The following is a 21,759-nucleotide window of genomic DNA, read 5'->3' as shown; positions in this document are numbered from 1 at the left end:
TATTGTATTTTTGATCAAATAAATGAAGCCTTTTCATTTATAAGAGGCTGCTGCTGCTGCTTCTTAAAGACTTCTACAGCTAGTGCATTACTGCAACATTTTCTTTTTCTTTTCACAATTAAATCATGTCAACCCCGAACATACCTTTAACTTGAAACTTGAATTAGACTCTCTGAATAAATAATTGAACTCACACTGAAATCAGCTTTGCAAGTCAGGGAAATCCCTGCACTGCTGATTTCCTGAAAGCTGAGGAACAAAAAGGAATGGGGCAGACTTCTTCAAGTTATGAAGGGCAACGAATCTTAGAACTTTGGATCACCTGCAGAAATTGTTCCCACAACTGCTGAGGAAAAGCCACCGCCAATATACTACAAAAATACCTCTAACATAGATAGCTTTCATATCTCTGAGGTGCCATTCAGCCAATGAAGCAATAAATTACTGTACATGGTCTACCATTCTGCGGTGTAACACATGATTTTAATGATGTTCAAATCCCAAATTGGATGTACAGATGTGGCCTTTAATTGTGGCGTTAGTGGCTTTGGCTGGAAATGATCAAAAAAGTAAGAGTCAGGTTTGGCGTTCCAAGTACAGTTTAGAAGAAAGAAGATTTGTTTGAGTTTTAAGGAAGCTCTAAACCCCTCCCACAAACTTAAAGGACCACCCATTATAGCATATACGCCTAAAAGGCTTCTGATGCCCTTCTTGTGGGAGAGTATAATTTTGGGTTAAGTGTTAAGCAGGCGTTGAAGGAAACTGCCCAATTGCTCAAAACCAGTGTAATCATGTTTTGAGGGGATCCCCATGTAAAAGTCACATTTTGGTGGGGTAAAAATACACACTTTTGTTGGGATTCCCCTTGTAAAATTTGCATTTTAGGGACTCAAATTTCACTTGGGATAGCTTAAACTCGCAGGAAAACCACAAACTTGGCAAACACTGGTGTTAAGTAGGATGTCTTGAATAAAAAGTTGAGCCTTCACAGAGAGATCTTAGGTCATGATTATTAGTTGAATTACACAGGAAAGTTTAAGTATTAAATGCCAAATGAAAGGAATAAACAGACATGAGTGTTTGGACTCTATATGTGCGTATCATTTATTAAATTAGTCCCTTTGCAGCTCGAGTGTTTATCTGGTCGGTTATGCGAGAGACAGCCAAGGTCAGGCCAGCTGTGAGAGCTTACTTCTCTCCGTCCCTCTGGATCCTGCGCTTCTCGTGCTGGTGTTTGGTGATAACATACTTGAAGAACTCATAGACAGACCAACTGATGGCAGTCGAGGGCATTTGGTATATGACCCTGGCCTGAACGCCTTTGAAGTAAGCGGGAAGGCCGCCAAACCTGTAGACCGTCCGGAAGGCATGACCGAGGCCTGTGATGTGTCTTCCGCTCCGGCTGATGGAATTGAGTGCCAGAGACTCTTGTGTGTTCAGCAGCGTCTTGCAAACGTCCAGTGGCGTGGTGGCGGTGGCGGCGATGGCACCTGCCAGCGCGCCCGACACCATGTGGGAGGAGGGGTTGTAATGTCTTTGAGGTTCAACAGCTCTTCCAGGTACTCGTAGGTCATGAAGTGCAATGCCTGGAATGGGATGTTCATGGTGAGCTGTGTGGTGTAGCTGCGATAAAACGCCAACGCCCCCTCCTGCCGCCACACGCAGCGTATACAGTCCAGAACGCCACGGTATGGCGAGTATACATCTGCATCCTCTGCTTCACCACTGAATAAGGGCGGTCGTCGCAGGCCAGTCAGACAGGAAACAAAAGAGGACAGGAAGGGGAACATTAGGCAAGTGCAAGAAGTCAGGTCATGACTGAAATACAGTAGCCCCATCAAAGCAGAAATGTCGGACATGGGTGGATCAAACGCGTCTCCTGTCTGACCTACAGTCAAGCGGTCTGCAGGGAACAGAGGAGGTGAATGAGAGCAGGTGTCTATGCAAGGTTTTAGTCTGGCACCTGCGCTGATTAACCTTGAGCCTCAAGAGTGCAGAAACAGACACTGCTGTCAGACTGAGATTTGGCCCACTGGGGAATTTCGGCTAATGTTACTGTTTCAACATTGCACAGCTGTTAATTAGAGCAAGGCCAATCTGCTCCCACAAGGCTGGGTTTTGGAAATGTTTTTTATTTTATTTTATTTTTTTATGAAAATAGCCAGGAGATTAGATCTTTCTGCCATCTCCTGGCTGGGAGCACACAATGTCCTTCCAGACCAAAGGAGTCAAGGTTTGCTGGTTGGTAGGGCTGCAACAACCCCACTTGTGCATTTTTGGAACATTATATTCTTCACATGATCCCTCAGAAATCATTCTAGTATGTTGATTATGTGCTCAAGAATTATTATTATTAGTACTATAATTGATGAAAAAAAATTGTGCTACTTTATATTTTGGTGGAAACTGAATCAAAGAAAATCAAAGAACAGCATTTATCTGAATCCAAAATCTTTTGTAATATTACAAAATGTATTCACTGTCACTTTTGATCAACTGAATGCATCTTTGCTGAATAAAGTTATTAATTTATTTCAAAAAAGAAAAGAAAGTATTTCACCCCAAACTTTTGAATAGTAGTGAATGGTATAATAATTAATTTTTATAAAGTGGATATACCTTCAGCTGGATTCATTGCAGCATCATGAAGCAATGTGGCAACACATCCAGCGGCCCCTGTAACACATACCCTCAGACATTAGCACCAAAATTAGAGCATGCACAGAGTGGATAGTGACTGGACTCGAAATACAACAATAAGATATACGGACGGATCAGGTGACAGTCAGACTAAAACTGTGTTCTGAACAGCCACAAATATGATTCAACAGAGAGGTTAGGGATTGACTGGATAAACTCTGGGGAATGTAAAGTCAGGAGAAAAAGAACCTTTTGTTCAGGATACTGGCATTTACTCCACTCATCATGTCTCTGTTTATATTAAGAATCAAAAAACTGATGCAGCTTCAATAATCATTTTTCATTAATTTTCAGGCAATTCTACTGATAAACAGTAATATGGCAGCAGTTACTTACCACCCTTTCACTCTGACCTGGAGGAAAGAAACAGCACAATCTGACAAATGCAATAAAAAATATATATATCCATAACACATAAATAACAATTTTCTACTACTATACAGATAATGAAAAGGTGATGTCTTTAGAAAAGCTTATATTAGATTAGATTTGGATGTACAGCAGGCCAGTATAGTTTGCATAGTGACATTACTGTGGGTTTAGCTTAGCAATGCTATTCAGTTCAGGCATTTATGGCTATTTTTGGATTGACCTCATACTAGAAGATTTTTTAAAGAGGTACAGTAGATGTTGAGTAGTACATGATTCATGCAAATAACATAGTCACTGCCAATAGCTAGTTCCAGAATGTTGATAGCTTCAAACCACTGCCACAACTTCACTTTATTTTTGATGCTGTCCTAGCAACTAATAAATAAAGTTGAAAAGGCCTTCTGAAAAAGCAACAAAGATTTTAAAGAACATATTTAACTGATTGCACTATGTAGAAACATGCTGGCGAGAGAATTAGCAATGCTGATGGGTGGGAAAACTGGGTACCATTTGCCAAATGACTGTTCGCTCCTGGATGGATGATATCACTGAGGACCTTTTTCAACCTTTCGTAACAGGCGAAGTAAGTGCATGGGCTGGCCCCGCCCCCTACAGCTGTAACATTCAGACCCCTGATTGGCCTCCAGATTCCCTCCGTCCTCATGATTCGCCACAAAGGCATCCATCACGTTGCGGTAACGTGCAGCTGGCTCTGGCTGAAGACTCTGCATGCGCGTCTGCAACAAAGAACAATTGTTTAACCTTACAAGTCTTACTATGTAGATTAAAGTAATAGTATAAATACAGGTATTAAAAACTTCAATGGACTGCCAAAAGAATTGTATGCTTCATTTTCCACCATTTTTTCATAAAAACCTTTATAAGTTTACATTTGCAGTAATAATAATAATAATAATAAAACATTAGCTAGAATGGCAAAGCAGCACTGTATTTCACATAAAAACTTAAATCTGCAAGAGAGAAAAATTTTTACTTTTTTAAAAGTTTCCTTCTATTCATTTCTTTTTAATTTATTATCTCAAGCCTGCAACAAATATTTATATATATATATATATATATATATATATATATATATATATATATATATATATATATATATATATATATATATATATATATATATATATATTTATATATATATATATATATATATATTTATATATATATATATATATATATATATATATATATATATATATATATATATATATATATATAATAGCAATATTATTGTCTGACAAAGTTTAAGATTATCCTCTTTTTATATATATATATATATATGTGTGTGTGTGTGTGTGTGTGTGCATGCATGTTTTTGTGACATCAGGACACAACTCTGTATAATGACATGGGTATGACACAGGTATTACAAGGAGAGAGTGACTTATGAGGACATAAGCCATGTCCCCATTTTTCAAAACGCTTATAAATCATACACAATGAGTTTTTTGAGAAAGTAAAAATGCACAAAGTTTTCTGTGAGGGTTAGGTTTAGGGGTAGGGTTGGTGAATGGCGATAGAATATACAGTTTCTACATTATAAAAACCATTACGCCTATGGGATGTCCCCACTTTCACAAAAACAAACGTGTGTGTGTGTGTGTGTGTGCGCACATACACACAACATAGTGAAAAAAAATATTTAAGTTTGAATATTTATGAATCTTACATTGAAAGTAATTTAACTTAAAAACACATCATAAAAAACCAACAACCATGACAGAATAAAGCTTTACAAACAATCCATCACATATCCAAGTCATTGGATCTGTAGAACGGAAGTTTGCAGCAATACGGTCACACAGGACATAATCTAACCACCTAATCCGCTTTCCCAGCAGATCTACAGTATCACCTGACATACATGAGAATTGTGGATGCAATTACCTGTAACCAGCTTCTACAGAAACACTGGCATTGACTGAACAGGGGGAAAAGTTTATGTACTTAGTAATGTACTTGGTTGCACAACACATTTTTGTAGATTTACATTGCGGCCTTGAACCTATACCACAAAAGTCATGTTTGAACTGACATGGTCAGAGAGGCTGAAAAAGTTCAGAACAACAGCTGCAAGCCTGCAATGTGGTGAAATTTAAGATGCCTGCTGTGGCTGCATGAATAACAGTATTCCTGTAAGGAAACAATACTTCCATAAATGGCCTGGGAAATAATCATATATATGTGTCTAAAGAAGTTTCAATCTTGAAACTTCCTGTTGGAGGTTGTAGTTCCTCACTCCCCTGTCACGTTTAGACCCAAACAAGAGAATCTACAATTAATCATATAGTCACTATATAATCAGGCATTAATAATCAAGGATAATAAACCAAATCAACAGTATCAAGTTTTTACATTTTATCATATGCTAATCTAATGTTTAAATGCTTGTATAATAAATCCCCCAATGGGTTTTGAAACAAAGTAGAACTGTATTTGTTTTCAGTAATTTACTAATTATATCTGCACTTTCCATTTTAATTATATTTCCTATGTTTTCTTTTTGGGAAATCTAAGGACCAAAGATGTATCCAGACAGAATCCCCTGAGTGGGAAAAAGGATCAGCTGCCTTGTGTCAGAATTTTGTTGAACAACATTTTGCTTTAATTACAGCCTTTGGTCTGTTGGGAGAGGTCTCTGTGTCCACTAACTTTGCACATCTAGACTTTGTGATATTTACCCCACTCTTCTTTGCAGAACTGCATAAGTTCAGTTAAATTTGATGTTGAGCATTTGTGGACTTCAGTCTTCAAGTCATTCCACAGATTTTCAGTGGGGTTAAAGTCTGGGCTCTGACTAGGCCATGCAGGGACATTCACATTTTTCTCCTTCAATCAGTGTGCTCAGTTTTGCTGTGTGCTCTGGGTCATTGTCATGTTGGAAGGGAAACCTTCTTCCCATTGACAACTTTCTGGCAGAGGCCAGGAGATTTTAGCCCATCCATTTTTTCTTCTAAACAGAATCAATAGTACAATAGCAATATTATTGTCTGACAAAGTTTAAGATTAGCCTCTTGTTTATTTAATAGTATGTGTGTAACTCAATATTTTTAGCTAACTGTAAAATCTGAATAAAAGAACAAAGCCTCTTTGTTAATCTGTGAAATCAATGATGATTACTCGATTAATCGTTGTAATAATTGTTAGATTAATTGATTGGCAAAATAATTGTTTGTTGCAGCCCTAAAACAGAATCTACTGTTAGCTTTACCTTTCCTCATCACACTGCTGTGAATCAATCTCAGCACAGAATTGACATATTTTGTATGGAGACAGACTGCAAAAGTCTAAAAGCACATTTGAGAGAAAAGCTGTAAAGACATAAATCAAGACTCTTTGTTTCAAAAGAACCCTTCACTTCATCCTGACAAGAGCAGCTGAGCACTTAAAGTTATACTACCTCACAGTTTGCCAATGCATCTTGACCAGTGCAATTCCCGCATACACTTCAAATGTAAAGCAGTGTCAATGACACCTGAAGTGTCCTGTTTAGGGAAACACTAGTGATAAGTATACAGTCTGAATATCTGCCTAGTAGTTACACAACCGGTAGCATATCTATGGATGTGCTATGGTGTATGTCAAAAAACATAAAACCATTTCAGTTAGCGTACTGCCTCTATGGTAGTTCTCAGTAGACTGCGTTTGAACTACAGACCCAATGCGCATGCGTCAACAAGTCATGTGGTTTACTAGAAGCGCAGAAGCCACGTGACCTTCCTATCTCATGTTCATGTTTCATAATGACACCTCGCTGACAGACAGGTAGTACAAAGACAGATTACAATCATATCATAATCCACCAAAAAATTACAACCAAGCAGGTGCTTGTGGAATTAAATGCTTGGGACTTATATTAGTTATTACTAGATTAGTCCACATGGAATTAAACAGTGGAGAGATTACATGACTACAAATTATTCTTAACATTACTAACTTTCCTGCAATGAATATGAAGTGCAACAGTTAATTATATATGTAAACAACTAAAATCAGAGAACGGAGCAGATGGAAACTATATTGTCTGCAAAGCATGTGAGTTAGACTAAAATATAAAAGTTAGTATGGAAATCACACAGGGGAACTAACGTTAACTCGACCTTGCCAGCTTGGCGGATCTTTCAAGGGCCTGATGGTCATTTAAACTTTGCTTGAATTCTTCATAAAACCCTTGATGTTTTGCAACTGCGTTATTTACCTTCACACAATCAATAGGGAACATCAGGCAATGCTCCATGATTCCTGCCACTGCTCCTGCTAACATGTGCGTGCTGGTGGAGGCGCCCTGGGGCAAACCCTCATAGTCCGGTTCCGACAAATCATTGGCCTCCTGGGAACCATAGAAATGTCCAACAGTAACCTCCGTTTCTCCTGCAATCCGAGGTGTCAAAGTGCCAACGAGACTCTCGGAAACACCCCAAAACCTGCCGCCGAGCCAGTGTATCTCCTCTCCCGCGGAAGCTCCGGCCACCGCGGCATCGCTGCCTGATGTGTCCGCTGTCATCCGCCGCCTGCGCACAAAACCACCCGCTTCCATTTGCTGCACCCAGTCCTTTAAAATCATGCGTCCCACGCCCAGTGTTTACGCGTTTAGCTCGGGCCTCTCCCTCCTACGCACCGGGGAGAGGACGCGTCTCGTTAAACGAGAACCGCGCAGCAGGAGGTGACCGACAGAACAGGCCGCAAGGGGAAACGGAAACGCCCTCTCGCTCTGTCCTGCGCTTTGATTGGAGAAAATCGTTGTCATTCAAATCAGGACGCGCGCAGTTGTTATTTAATGGATACGGTGACGTAACGCATCTAGAGAGAGGGAAACCCGACTCATTTTTACTCTTTTTGTTACTGCCCTCTGGCCCGGTTTTCATATTAATGTTGTTCATATTTTTCTATTTTTCCTTAACATGTTAATGTTCCTAATGTATTGTTTGATGTATGGCATAATAATAATAATAATAATAATAATAATAATAACACATTTTCACTCTTTTGGACATGTTGTGTCAAAAAATCGTTCCAAAACAACAGCTGGTCTTAAGTACTTCATCATCAAGTGGCCCTTGGCCTCCTGGCTTGGCATATTTCTTGCTATATGGAACAAAATTAGGGTAATAAATTGTCAATTATGTGTGGAAAGTAGGCTACCATATACACAATATGGAGATACGATGTATAAAATACCTGAAAATATTTCAATTGTTATTAAGATAGTTAGATCCATAAATGTAACTTGCATTTATAAACATCTCCAAAATTAATTTAGTCTACATCTCTTGACTGAAAAGTGTTTTTGTTGTTGCATGTTTTAATAAAATATGTTACCCTCGACCACTTATTTGGTCTTAAGTGTACAATCTTTCTAAATTAATATTTATACATACAAGATGTATGGTTGGTTAGATAAGACAATATTTGGCTAAGATACAACTATTTGAAAATCTGGAATCTTGGGGTGCAAAAAAATCTAAATATTGAGTAAATTGCCTTTAAAGTTCTTCACATTCTTAACAATGCATATTACTTATCAAAAAATTAAGTTTTTATAGATTTACGGTTGCAAACTTACTAAATACATTCATGGAACATGAATCTTTAGTTAGTATCCTAATGATTTTTGGCATAAAATAATAATCTATAATTTTGACCAATACAACGTATTTTTGGCTATTGCTACAAATAAACCCCAGTGACTTAAGCATGATTTTATGTTCCAGGGTCACATATAATCTGCATAAACATTCATAAAACAAGTTTTTTTTTTTTTTATATTTAATCAGTCTTCATCTGTGATTCAGTCTGATCTGATCCATTGTTCAGACCGGCTCAATGAAAGATTCAACTCACATTAGCTGCAGCTATAACATAAAAAAACTGAAAGTGTTGTGACACACATCCAAGTATGGCGACCCATACTCAGAATTCATGGTCTGTATTTAACCCATTCAAAGTGCACACACACACACACACATGGTATTGAGAGTGGAGAGAGCACTGTGCATTCACTCCCACACCAACAATTCACACCAGCCTGAGACTCAAACTTGCAACCTTCACATACGAAACAGAATCTCTAACCATTAGGCCACGACTTCTATGTATAATTATAGGTGCCTCAGTCAGGTTATAAATAAAAAAAAAACAGGCATATGGATAAAAAACACTGTAAAAGTGGTGTTAAAAAGCAGAAAAAAATGGCCCATTGGCTCATAATCATTGGGCAACCACTTTTGCACCTATCTTTAAAAGGTGTTTTTAATCACTTTCATGCTTCTCTGAGGTCAAAAAGTCTTGTGAGGGGGCCCTGGAATATTTCCTTATAGGGGGCCATGGAGTAAAATGATTGAGAACCACATTATTTTCAGGAATTCGCTGTATTTGAATGTTTGCTTTAGGATTGAAGGTCAAATTATATCAACAGAAACCAGTCTAAGATGGTTCTGGTTTCTTAGCCTTATCAGGCCAGTCTGTGTCAGGGTTTGAACTGACCAGCTATAGTTTTACCAGGCATGGAGACCAGCTTAAATCATCCCATGCCAGCAAGCTAGCTCTCTGGAAGAAAATTAACTAGGGTTCTCAATAATGAGCTAATTATACTTTAAAGTAGGACCATTTTCAGCTAATTTCATTTTGGCCGTGAGTCCACGGTGTAGAATTTCTGCCGACAAAGGCAATGAAGTGTTAATTTTCGCTTACAAGAACAAAAATCCCTGGCCTTGATCAAATTAACGTTGACTGTGTGTTGTCCAGATGCGTTCCTTCAAGGAAAGCCAAGCTGGCGTGCCTGTAGAGTATCTCTTTCTTGACCATAATTCCCTGACGACATGCTCTGATAGAGGTGTCAGATTGTCTAATAGCAGGCTACTTTATTTCTTTTCCTTCTGAGAACCTGAATCAATAGGAGTTGTTTTTCACAGCATAAGCAAAACAAATAAAAGTTAAAGGATATTGTATACGGTGTCACAGCAATTACACATAATATAGACTCAAATTGAGGTGCTAATTCATTTAAGGTCTAACCTTTGGTTATCTTCGGCTACTTAAGTGAAATGCACAAAGCCACAAACCTCCTGCTTTTAAAATGTGTCTCTAAAAGCTGTCTGCAGTCCCATCAGCGTGACATTTATACATCATCTCTTATCATATTTAGCATAGAGAGAGAACCACTTATGATCTCTTCAGACAGGCTCTTCAGTCAAGATGATTTCTCTTAGCTGAAGAGAATATTTCTTAAGTATTTGAGTGTCTTATAATGGAAACAAATAATATTCAAATGGCTTTGAATTAACTGACATTCCAATCTTAAATATTCAATGATTCATGTTAGCAGGATATTAATTAAAGTTAAAGGCTGATACAGAAATAATACATCTAATACCTTACGATATTGTCTTCGTTTGTTAATGCATTAGCTAACATGAGCAATATTTTCGCAGCATTTATAAATCTTTGACAATCTATTAAAATATGATTGTTTTTGGTTGATAAATAAATATTGGATGACCACTGTAGATGTATTGTACATTGTTCAACTATTGACATTAAATTATGAAGTGTCAATAAATCATGCATTAATTATGCGTGTTTACATAAAAATTATGTAAATTATGTAATGATTATGTCTACCTGTAATGATAAATTATCTGAATTCGTATTTATTTTTTATATTTGTTTCTGATAAAGAAATGAGCCCGTCCTCTGTATGAAAACCCAAAGTCTTTGCTGCCACCTACTGGAATAAAATGTGGCTTTGATATCATCTCGGCACTTGTCTTTCTTTCTTTTTTTTTTTTCTAAATGCAGAATGCCTTTGAATCACATGCAAAAAATATTTTTTCAAATTAGGAATTATGTTCAGGTTGTTAAAGTTTTCATGTTTATATATATATAATGTCATTTCACTTCTCTTTTTTTGTCTCATAAACAGGATTTCTCAGGACAAGTCAGAGAACACAAGATATCTCACACTTCTCAGTGTAAGATACAGAAATGATGAGGATAGAGTAAACAGCTTGTACTTCTGTGTCTAGTTTTATTTTGTTGATAACATGCTCACAAACCTTGAGATCACAGGCATGCCACAAACAGGTGATATGTGTTCATCTTAATCATAATCAGTTTTCACAGTCTTCTCAGTAAAGCAGCTTTAAGAAGCAAACAGCTCAATACAATGGAGCTACTGTGAATCTGATGTGAGATCATTTGGCTCTGTCTTTGAATTTTTCCTTGTGCCTTAAGTAGCACGGTAGTTATAGACAAAGCTCTTTTAAATAACTTATTTTGTCTTGATATGTGCTTTCATCACACACTTTTAAAGGAGTGGAACACTCTCACTCTGTTAAGTATTTATATTGAGATCTATACCTTTAGGTTGCTATCCCTTTTATCAAGTACAGATTATAAAACAAGGTTAATGTCTTATAGGTTAATGTCAAGACTGGGTTTCTTTAAACAACACTTTGACCATAAATCTTTCTTTGGACCTTGGTCTAACACTGTCAAAATGCAAGATGTTGTCACTTTGAATAGTTATCTAGACATGAAAAACAACAGACAGTTAACCATGTACCATGTGGTATAAAGATTTACCAAGAGATTGTAGCTATTACAGTGACTCTATAACTGAACTTTCTGCAGCCGCTTCTCTATACTTGCCTCAATTCCAGTTATTAAGTGCAAAAAAGGCTCTATTCTGCAGATGTTTTAGACTGATGAATAAACTGTCACTGAAAAACCGCAATAAAATCAACAAAAGACGTGCTTTTTCAGCAGAATCAATGCAATCGCAATGCCCAAAAATATGGTATGTTTTGTTAGCATAAAAAGCACTGGGTTAAAAAGAACTCAATTTGGGTTATTTTCAATCCAAGGCCAGGGCAAATATTGGACAGAACACATTTTTGGTTAATTTTACAGCAAACTGGGTTGATTTATTTTTACTATATGCCTAATACAAGCTTATGTTTTTACTTCAGACATGAATTAATGGTTACAGATTAACTTAAATTCTCTAAACTCTTTCTAAATTCTCAATTAACCCCTGGTTGGCATGATAACTTCCTTTATTTTCCTTTTATTTATTTCATTTACAGTTTTGTTTATACTGTTTTTAATAAATAGGCCATGCATATTTAAACTGGCTTAACAAACATTAGAAGTCTCTGTTATTCTTTTTCAACAGTAACAGCGCTGGTCCTCGTGCCTGAGCTGGAATCGTGTTTGGTGGGTAACTGCCTTCAGACCGCCGTCCTGCGTTTCACTCATAGCCCAAATATGCTGTGACTGCCTGCATAACCTGCCAATAAACAAACAGTAAACAGCTCTGAGGACATATATTAACATCCTATATTCTGTTTCTTTATGAATAAAATAATTTATTTTATGCATGGCATCAGGCCTTTCCATCACATGAAAACATAGATGCGACACTGGTTTAACTATTAGGTTATTCACTCCGCTCCCCTGTATGTTGCTCTGCATTAAACTGAACGATGCGCAGCACAGTAACGATTTTATCTAAAATAAAATTTACACAAACCTGTACTTTACTGAAAAATGCACAAATTCGATGACACTTACAACTGCTCTCTTCAGAAGAGGATGAAAAAACCCTGCGATAAATAACTCAACTGCTGGGTTAAGTCTTGACCCAAGAGCCGGGTGACACAAAAACTACCCAAACACTTAACCCCCCAGCCCCCCCACACACAAAAAAGATCCAAAAGCTCAACCCATGCATTTGGGTTGAAAAAATAACCCACGACCATGCCCCATCATAGAATTATCTGTGTTTTCAGTCATTTATAAACTTTTCTCCTAGCATTCCAATGAGGACCCCTGGTCCCTTTTTCTTTTTATGTGGGGGAGGAGTTTTCCAAGGAGAGAAAAATAACTTGGTACTCCCCCTAGTACACTGTGAAGAGGGGCGCAGTTGTGGAGTTTGAGCTTTGGGTTAGCAGTGTCAGGACTCGTCATGGCTGCATCTGTCAGGGCAGGTCGCGCGCACAGGGGCTTTATTTCAGTGACACGACGCGGCAGTCACAGCACCACTGCCCTCAAACCTCAATATGATGCGATCGTTATTGGTGCAGGTAGGCTACAGGCATTCATTCACGGCCTTAAGACACACAACAAAAATGTAACATGGAACGAAATTGAGTGCCTAAATGGGGCTTTTCTTCGACTATGTAAATAATAATTATTTTACGTGACCTCTTCAGTGTGTGTTTCAATTGTATTTTTAATGACCATTTATCAGTGTCGTACAGATATAAATTATTATTCAGAGACCTTTAAAAGCAGCGCGCAGACAACTTGGTCACATGACCCCTGTTGTTTTTCTCAACGCTGGCCAGGAAGGACCAGTCACGAAAGAGAAGTTTACAAATTAATTAAGGCTATTCCCAGTGGCATAACAATCTTAACCAAATTCTCATATATAATAATAATTAAAACGTAAAAATATCACAAACTTTTTGTAAATGGTCTCTCCTTTTTTTGACAAACGTTTTAATAACAGTTTTGTAACAAGCTCCTTTAATGTCGGACCCATGTAAATCCAAATGGCTTAAACCTAATTATCTTGGCATAGCATTTGGACATTACCATACAAATATGATATTTCTAATAAAGTAAAATAAACACTTTACAAAATTATTCACAGGTATAAATGCAGTTTTACCAGATAATTTACCTTTTGTAACATATCAATTGGAGATATTTAAAATTTATTTTCCGATGGCCCTTTTTCTATGTAATTTTCCTGAGATAAGGGATGAACTCTCTGTTTACTCTGATACCTAATTTGCCTAATTTGTTCATGTTCATGTACCTGAACTTCAGCTGGCACTGGGGTTAACCTATAGAGGTGAGAGCAGCAGAAGACGAGGAATCAACACAGTAATATGCCCAGTAGTGTCCAAGGGACGCACAATAGTTTTAAATTATTATGATATTATGTTTACAAATGTCCCAGTGAGGTAAAAAATGTCCACAGATTTAATACAGCTCCACCAAAGACTCAAGATATAGGCTCCACAGAGAATTCACCTTGCTGAACCTTCCATGCTTTTCCTGCAGGAGTAAAAGTTATACTGTAAAAACATGCAGAGTGTTTTATTTGTGTCCTTTTTATTATATGTAAAAATGTAGTTGCACACTCCTGCATACTTTGAACAACAGTCATACTTTGTTTTGTAACCTTCATGTTTCATGAGAAAATGCTTCACTGATCAGCTATTATTCAACATCTATAAATGATTGTAGAATTTTGGCTCCTTCGAACAAACCTAAAATGCTTTTCTTTATTTGCAGGTCACAATGGCCTTATTGCTGTAAGTACACACCAAATGTGTTCTCATGTGTTTGACCAGTTGCACAACAGTTTCATCTCTAAAAACCACCTGTTGTGATTTGCCCAGTCAGCATATCTGCAGAAGGGAGGCCTGAAAACAGCAGTCCTGGAACGCAGGCATGTGCTCGGAGGAGCAGCTGTATCTGAAGAGATTATTCCAGGTGCAAGTTCAAGTTTATCACCAGACCATGCTTCCCTAAATCCCCTACAGATTGGCCAAAGATCAGTTTCTCAAAGCACTCTTTTATCATCAATAATTTGAATTTGAGAATAGATATAGCATGTAGTCTAAGCATTTTAAGTCTAGATTGCTGGTTGACCCTGACGATGTCTAAAAATTCAGCTGTGAATCAATGTAGTTTGTCTGTTGATTTCAGGGTTCCACTTTTCCAGGGCCTCCTATCTGCTCAGTTTACTGCGCCCACACATCTACCAGGACCTGGAGCTCAAGGTGATGTTCTCATTGATGTTACGTGCCAGATTCTCTCTTTCGTTCTTGTTAAATACCAATCGCCTCCGAATCAGACATTATTACATACTTTCTAAGTGTGTTAGGAAACATAGTCATTAAATTGTACTCTCTTTTTAATTATCTGCAAGTACAATTTTTTAAATACACTTTTAAGATTTGAAGGACACTTCATTTTCAGAATGATAAGAAACAAGTGGTAGATATTTTATTACTTTTTCCCTTTCAGGCTAAAATGACAGCAGTTCTCCACAGTGTGTCTTTCTGTGCAGAAACACGGCCTGAAGGTGTACATGAGGGACCCCTATTCGTTTACCCCCATGTTGGAGGATGGTGTAAGAGGGCAGCCACCGCGGTCTTTAACGCTTGGAGCTGACTTGGCAAAGACTCAGCAAGAGATTGGCAAATTCTCAGAGAAAGACGCCAAGGTTCAATATCACTGACTAGAGGAATTCGATTTTTGCAAGAGCACTTTCATAAACTCGCATGTGACACTAGAAATAAAAATACTGTGAAAACTGCCTACACACCCTTCTACCTCAGATAATGAACTAAATATACATAATTTATATGCTTTTTTTCTCTGTCCTATCACTAAAGGTCTATCCTGATTTTTTATCTTATTTGGAAAGACTTGCCTGTGCCATCCACCCTCTTTTAGACGCTCCACCCGTTGACATACCAAGACTGACTCAGGGCTCTTTGAGAAAGAAAATAACTGCCCTAGGGAGCTTGAAACCTTTGGTGAAGTCTGGTAATGATACTTCATGGTTATATAACACATACTAAACCAGATTTTCCTTGGTTGTTTTGCTGCTGCTTACATAAGACAGAGAGTCTTATTAGAATAGGACTTCTACAACTGCTACATTAAAGACAATCCACGTGCTTCTATGTTTAAAGGGTTGAAGTTGGGAAAGAACATACCAGATTTCTATGAACTTGTTACAGCTCCAGTTATGAAGGTGGGTTATGCCTCCTGCCCTTGACAGAAAAGAAATACATGTAATTTTTGAATATATTTGACCAAAAAAGTACCAAGATCAAATTTGACAGCGATTTTTTCATTTTTTTTAAAAAAAAAGTGTCTTATGCTCACCAAGACTGAAATGGCTACTGAAAAGACAGCTTTGTCATTACAGGAATAAATTACATTTCATAATATATTACAATAGAAACAGTTATTCATTCAATTCACATTTATTTATCTAGCACTTTTCACAATGCCCTTTGTTGTAAACCAGTGCACAATATCACAATATTACTATTTCACTGTATTTTTGAGCAAATAAATGCAGCCTTTAAAAGCATAAGAAATGCCTTTTAAAAATACACATCAAAATATGAATCAATCATTTTCTGCTTTTGAGCATTGCTTAAAAAAATTCATTATTTGTGAGTTTGAGAATGTGATTCATGGTATTAGCAGCCTTCTTGTTTAAAATTTCAGTTTTTAAAGTCTTTTTTTTTTTTTTTTGTAGGTGCTCAATCGCTGGTTTGAATCGGAGCCGTTGAGAGCCACATTAGCCACCGACTCTGTGATTGGTGCAAACACAAGCCCAAATAATCCTGGAAGTGGGTGAGGAAAGATAGACTTTTATGTGATCGAACTAATTCAGAATATCTTGTGCTTGGTGTTGTGGAAACTGTATGCTTAATCTTGTAGATACGTCCTGCTGCACCATGTCATGGGTGAGCTGGAGAAAGAGAAAGGTGCCTGGGGTTACGTGGAGGGAGGAATGGGCGGAGTCTCTCAATCGATCGCCAGCTCCGCCCGCTCTCTCGGAGCAGATATTTTTACAAACAGGGTTAGTTTTCAGGAAGAAGGTGTAACCTTTTCTCAAGCCATTGTTTCTGTGCTTGGCACATTCATTCAAAAGAACCGGTTGTCTTACTAATATTAATCTTGTGCTTTCCTGGGTGCCTGCAGGACGTTAAACAGGTCCTTATTGGTCAGGATGGTTCTGCCAAGGGTGTTGTGCTGACAGACGGAACCGAAGTCCATAGTAAAGCGGTTCTGTCCAACGCCACTCCCTACATCACCTTCAAACAGCTCACACCACAGGTACAGACCTGAATCCCAAGACCATGTCAGTTCTGCTCATTTTTAGATGTTTCGAAATGTTTCACTGTTCATTTCATCCTGTTCTGTTGTGCCTTGAGCTGGAGTCATTTTACCTGTATTTACTGAAGGAGTGACCCCATTCTTTGACTCTCAACAGTGTTCACATGTGAATTAGTTCAGTTTAAAGTAGGATTATCTATCTATAAATTAAAAAAAACAAAAAAAAAAATTCTATTGAACCTGTTTTTATTAGTCCAGGGTGAAAACAATATAATTATAATAATGTGGAAAAATGAACAACCATTTACTTAAACGTTAATGACAATTCTGAATAATTTATGTCTGTGGTTATCCCGGTAAAGGATGCCCTGCCAGAGGCATTCATCAAGGCTGTAGATCAGATTGACTACACCTCTCCTGTTACCAAGATAAATGGTAAGATTACACAGAATTTAACGCTTGACTTCATCAAACTAAATGTGCATTTCAACAATGCTGGCAAAGCAGCAAAAGAAGAGTGTTAATATTTAAGGCTTTGGTCCTGTGTAAGGAACTTTTAGTGTTGTCTTGACACTTAATAAGCAAGCAAGATAAGACCAAAGATAATTCATTATGCTAATATGAGCATTAGAGTATTCCAGCTGGAATTCAGAGTCCAAACTTTATGATGACATCATCACTATCATTACGTTTAAGTGGTGGAAAATGACATTCAGTACTTTAATGAATAATTCAGTAATTAAAATAATTATTCAAATGATTTAAAATAATTATTCAAATAATTTAAAATAATTATTCAAATAATTTAAAATAATTATTCAAATAATTTTAAATAATTATTCAAATAATTTTAAATAATGAATTAAAAACAAAACAACTCGGAAATTATCTATGAGCCTGTATTTTAAGCAATTTGGTCTAAATTAGTTGCTGCACTTCAAAACAATATTTTCTTCCTCAGTATTTTTGTCTTGTTTTTCAAATATTAAAACATTCCTGAATTAAGTTTCAATTGCATAAGCAAAATTTCATAAGATAAAAAGTCTTTAGTTTTTTTCTTAAAATGATCCAAATGATAAATTTTTACACATATAAAAATGTCCGCCAATAGGATAATAAACTAGTTTTCCAATTAAATATCATTTTTTTATTAAATTGAAAGATATTTTTCTTGTTTTAAGCATGAAATCACTCATTCTTAATTATTATTTTTAATGGACTAATATCTCAAGTAATTTTGCTTCTCCAGTAAATGTTTTTATTATTTAAGGATCTTTATAGATATTTGTATTGGAAACAAAGCAAAAGTACTGAGAAATTAAATAATTTCTTTGCAGTGTAAAAGATCTTACTTCGCATTTAAAAAAACATTTTGAACGTTCAGAGAACAATAAGAAATAATGTTTTCATAACTTAATGAGAACATTAGCAAAACGTTATTAGAACATAATTTTGTTAGCTGGGGTGCTGCCTTGCAAGAAGTGTAAATAATGGAGTTCAATTAGTCTTTTTCCTGTACATTTTTTTATTTATTTTAATTATCAGTCTCTGTCCTTTGCAAATGAACAGTGGCTATAGACAAGCTGCCTAATTTCTTGGCTGCTCCGAATAGTGCGGATGGACATCCCGGTCCACATCATCAGTGTTCAATCCACCTGAACTGTGAGAGTGTGGAAGTGCTGGAGGAGGCCTACAGGGAGGGCCAGCAGGGATACCCGTCCTCCAGGTGGGAAAAACCCGCAGTTGTGCTTATCTGAATTTGCAAGTCATGACCAGAGTTTCACAGAAAGCACATCTGTTGCCCGTGGACTGGGTTTATGGTGATGGTTTTCCAGTGCACCAAACCACAGCGATTTACATGATAACCTGATTCATCTTCTGGTGGTTTTGTGTAGGCCTATGATAGAAATGACCATTCCCTCAGTGCTGGATCCGACTCTAGCGCCCCCCGGCTGTCATGTGGTGTCTCTCTTCATCCAGTTTACGCCATATTTGTTGGAGGGTCACCGCGATTGGACCGATGAGGACAGAGATAGATTTGCTGACACAGGTAACTAGTGTCCTATTTGCATTTTTTTGTGTTGTCTGTGTGCACGGGTATTATAAGCCTTGTGTTTGTAAAAGGTCTTGGAGGTCTTTCAAAGTGTAATCCAGACAGGTTTAATGAGTTCAGCATGTCATAGACAAGCCATGTGTGAATTATACTGTGACTTACAACAATAAAAGTCACACACACACACACACACACACACACACACACACACACACACACACACACACACACACATATTATAACTATAATATATAACCGTTTTTGAACGAAGCCTCACACAAAGGCTGCATTAATGACCAAAAAAAAAAAAAAAAAACAGTAATATTGCAAAATAATATTACAGTAAAAAAATAATTTAAGAATTTAAAATGCAATTTATTTCTTTGGGACAGTTGATTTTTTGTAATAGATACTCCAGTCTCCAGTACCACGCGATCCTTCAGAAATTATTAAAATATGCTTATTTGGTGATGAAGAAACATTTCTTATTATTATCAATGTTTAAGCCGTCTAATATTTTTGTGGAAACCATGATAAACTACCTTTCCAAAGTTATGTAATTGGTTAATTAAATTGACTAGAAGTGACCATAAACACACATTTAATGTTACAAAAGATTTCCATTTTAAATAAACTCTTTTCAACTTTCTGCTTAAATAAAACAAAACCAAAAAAAGATTCACGATTTCCCAAAAAAGTTTTCAAAATTTACACAATTTAAAATTGTTTTAAATTATTAATAAGGTACGAAATCAGCAAACTGCAATAATATTTCACAATAATAATGTTTTTATATATAATGAATATAAAATATTATATTTGTAATTAAAAAAAGACTTGTTTCATGAGCTGTTTAAATACGCAAGTTTATGCCAAGTGTATCCATTTCTATATGACCCCCCAATATTAGGTGAGCCAAACCCTTCCTCTCCTTTAAACCATCGATAGACAAGCAGGCCATGAACAAGTCAGTTTTGAAGACAGTGACACTCTCTGTGCTAGCGCAGGGATATCAGATGCCTCAAAGTAATAAGATCTTTGTTGTAATTGGTCCTTTGTTTCTTGTTTCACAGTATTCGACTGGGTTGAGCGTTACGCACCAGGATTTAAAAAGTCTATAGTTGGCAAAGACATCTTGACTCCTCCTGATCTCGAGAGGGTCTTTGGTCTCACTGGAGGGGTATGAATATTTAAATTTAATAAACATGAACCTGGACTTTTTGTACCATTTATAACTTTTTCTCACAGGCATACAGAATCTAATAAATGATTTTGAATGATTTTTGAATAAAGTTAATTGTGGTATATTTGCACGCCGTATCATTCCTAACATTCATTGCATGCATTTTTTATGCCGCAGAATATATTTCATGGCTCAATGTCTTTGGATCAGCTTTACCTGGCGAGGCCTTTGCCCTCTGTCGCAGACTACCGCTCACCAGTCAAAGGACTGTACTTATGTAGCAGCGGCAGCCATCCAGGTCTGTGCCTGAATAAATAAAAGCTAAAACAGTACGTATTGGGTTTAGAAATGTCTTCAGTGTGATCTCATGTTTCATAAATCCAGGTCAGGTAAATGTTGAGCGTGACATGCATAACCTCCTCTGTGTTTTCCAGCATTTATGTGAGTTTGTCTCTTTCAGGTGGAGGTGTTATGGGTGCAGCTGGCTGGAATTCAGCTCTCAAAGTTCTAGCAGATTTCAAGCAACTTTGATCTTGGCCTTCAGTGGGGAATTTAATTTTCCAAAGGGATATTTTAATGAAAAGAGAGATGAAGACAAATGATAAGTGTTGTTAACATTGTATGTGTTTTCTTCTATATTTTAAATACTCCCATGATCTGTTTCTATAATATGACATGTATTTATTCAGTGAAATTAATACATGTACTTGAGTCAAGGTAGCACTATATTTGCTTTTTGACAGGAATGAAAGTGAGTTGTGAGGGACTGCAGTACAGTGTGATATCTAACAACATTGCAATTGTTCAGCTGCTGAAACAAAACAAAAAAAATAGACAAAAACGTCAGACAATTTTGTGAGTTGTAATAATTACATGATCTAGGACCATAGTACAGTGTGTACCATTGTAAAGACTGTAAATGTATCCCTCACAGCCTCATTTTGTGTTAAATTCAATATGGTGACTAACCAGACTAAGGAATAGGCTACTTTTGCAGGTTATATAACTTGTGATGTACCGTGTTACTAGAAACCACATTAAATGTTCTCACAAAAAAGCCGTGACATGAGCTGTGTTTTGAGAATAAAAAAAAAAAAAACTAATTTGGTGCTATGAAAGTGGGCCGTTTTTTTTTTTTTTTTAACACTTTTTAGCATTTCTCTAGGGTGATGCTAATTCGGAACTGCGGAATTCACCTTTGATAAATATATTACATAAAATAATATTAGAAGGAATTTTAATTTGCATAAATTTCAGGACTCTAGAAAACAAAACAATTTAAGACTGTTCATTATAGCATGCTAACTTATGTAAAACTTCTACTATTTCTGTAGTATATATATACAGTAGTATGTAAACTGCGTAGTATGCAAATTTTCTGTATTTATTTTAACCTGTATGACCCAGGAAAGTACAAATGCCAAATATGGAGTATACAACAAAGCACTCTATTTAATGTTAATGTGTACATATATATATATACACACATACATACATACATACTTACACACACACACACACACACACACACACACACACACACACACAT

At 36.7% G+C, this 21,759-nt stretch overlaps 1 protein-coding gene and 1 pseudogene across 1 annotated transcript; one reads left to right on the top strand and one right to left on the bottom strand.

Annotated features, from left to right (window-relative positions):
• Positions 1-935: 935 nt before the first annotated feature.
• On the bottom strand, positions 936-7,806 carry LOC113068981 (mitoferrin-2-like; annotated as a pseudogene).
• Positions 7,807-12,989: 5,183 nt separating this feature from the next.
• LOC113068980 (pyridine nucleotide-disulfide oxidoreductase domain-containing protein 2-like) lies at positions 12,990-21,041 on the top strand. The gene is made up of 16 exons (XM_026241944.1): positions 12,990-13,178; positions 14,401-14,420; positions 14,508-14,601; positions 14,818-14,891; positions 15,182-15,337; positions 15,510-15,663; positions 15,813-15,874; positions 16,391-16,488; positions 16,576-16,717; positions 16,840-16,974; positions 17,337-17,409; positions 18,544-18,700; positions 18,870-19,024; positions 20,101-20,207; positions 20,388-20,508; positions 20,671-21,041. The coding sequence occupies exons 1-16, from the start codon at positions 13,061-13,063 to the stop codon at positions 20,739-20,741; spliced, it is 1,737 nt and encodes a 578-aa protein (XP_026097729.1). The 5' UTR covers positions 12,990-13,060; the 3' UTR covers positions 20,742-21,041.
• Positions 21,042-21,759: the final 718 nt, after the last annotated feature.

This window comes from Carassius auratus, unplaced genomic scaffold (genome assembly GCF_003368295.1).
Source record: "Carassius auratus strain Wakin unplaced genomic scaffold, ASM336829v1 scaf_tig00000296, whole genome shotgun sequence".
Lineage (NCBI taxonomy): Eukaryota > Metazoa > Chordata > Actinopteri > Cypriniformes > Cyprinidae > Carassius > Carassius auratus.
This window is presented reverse-complemented; position numbering and strand designations above follow the sequence as displayed.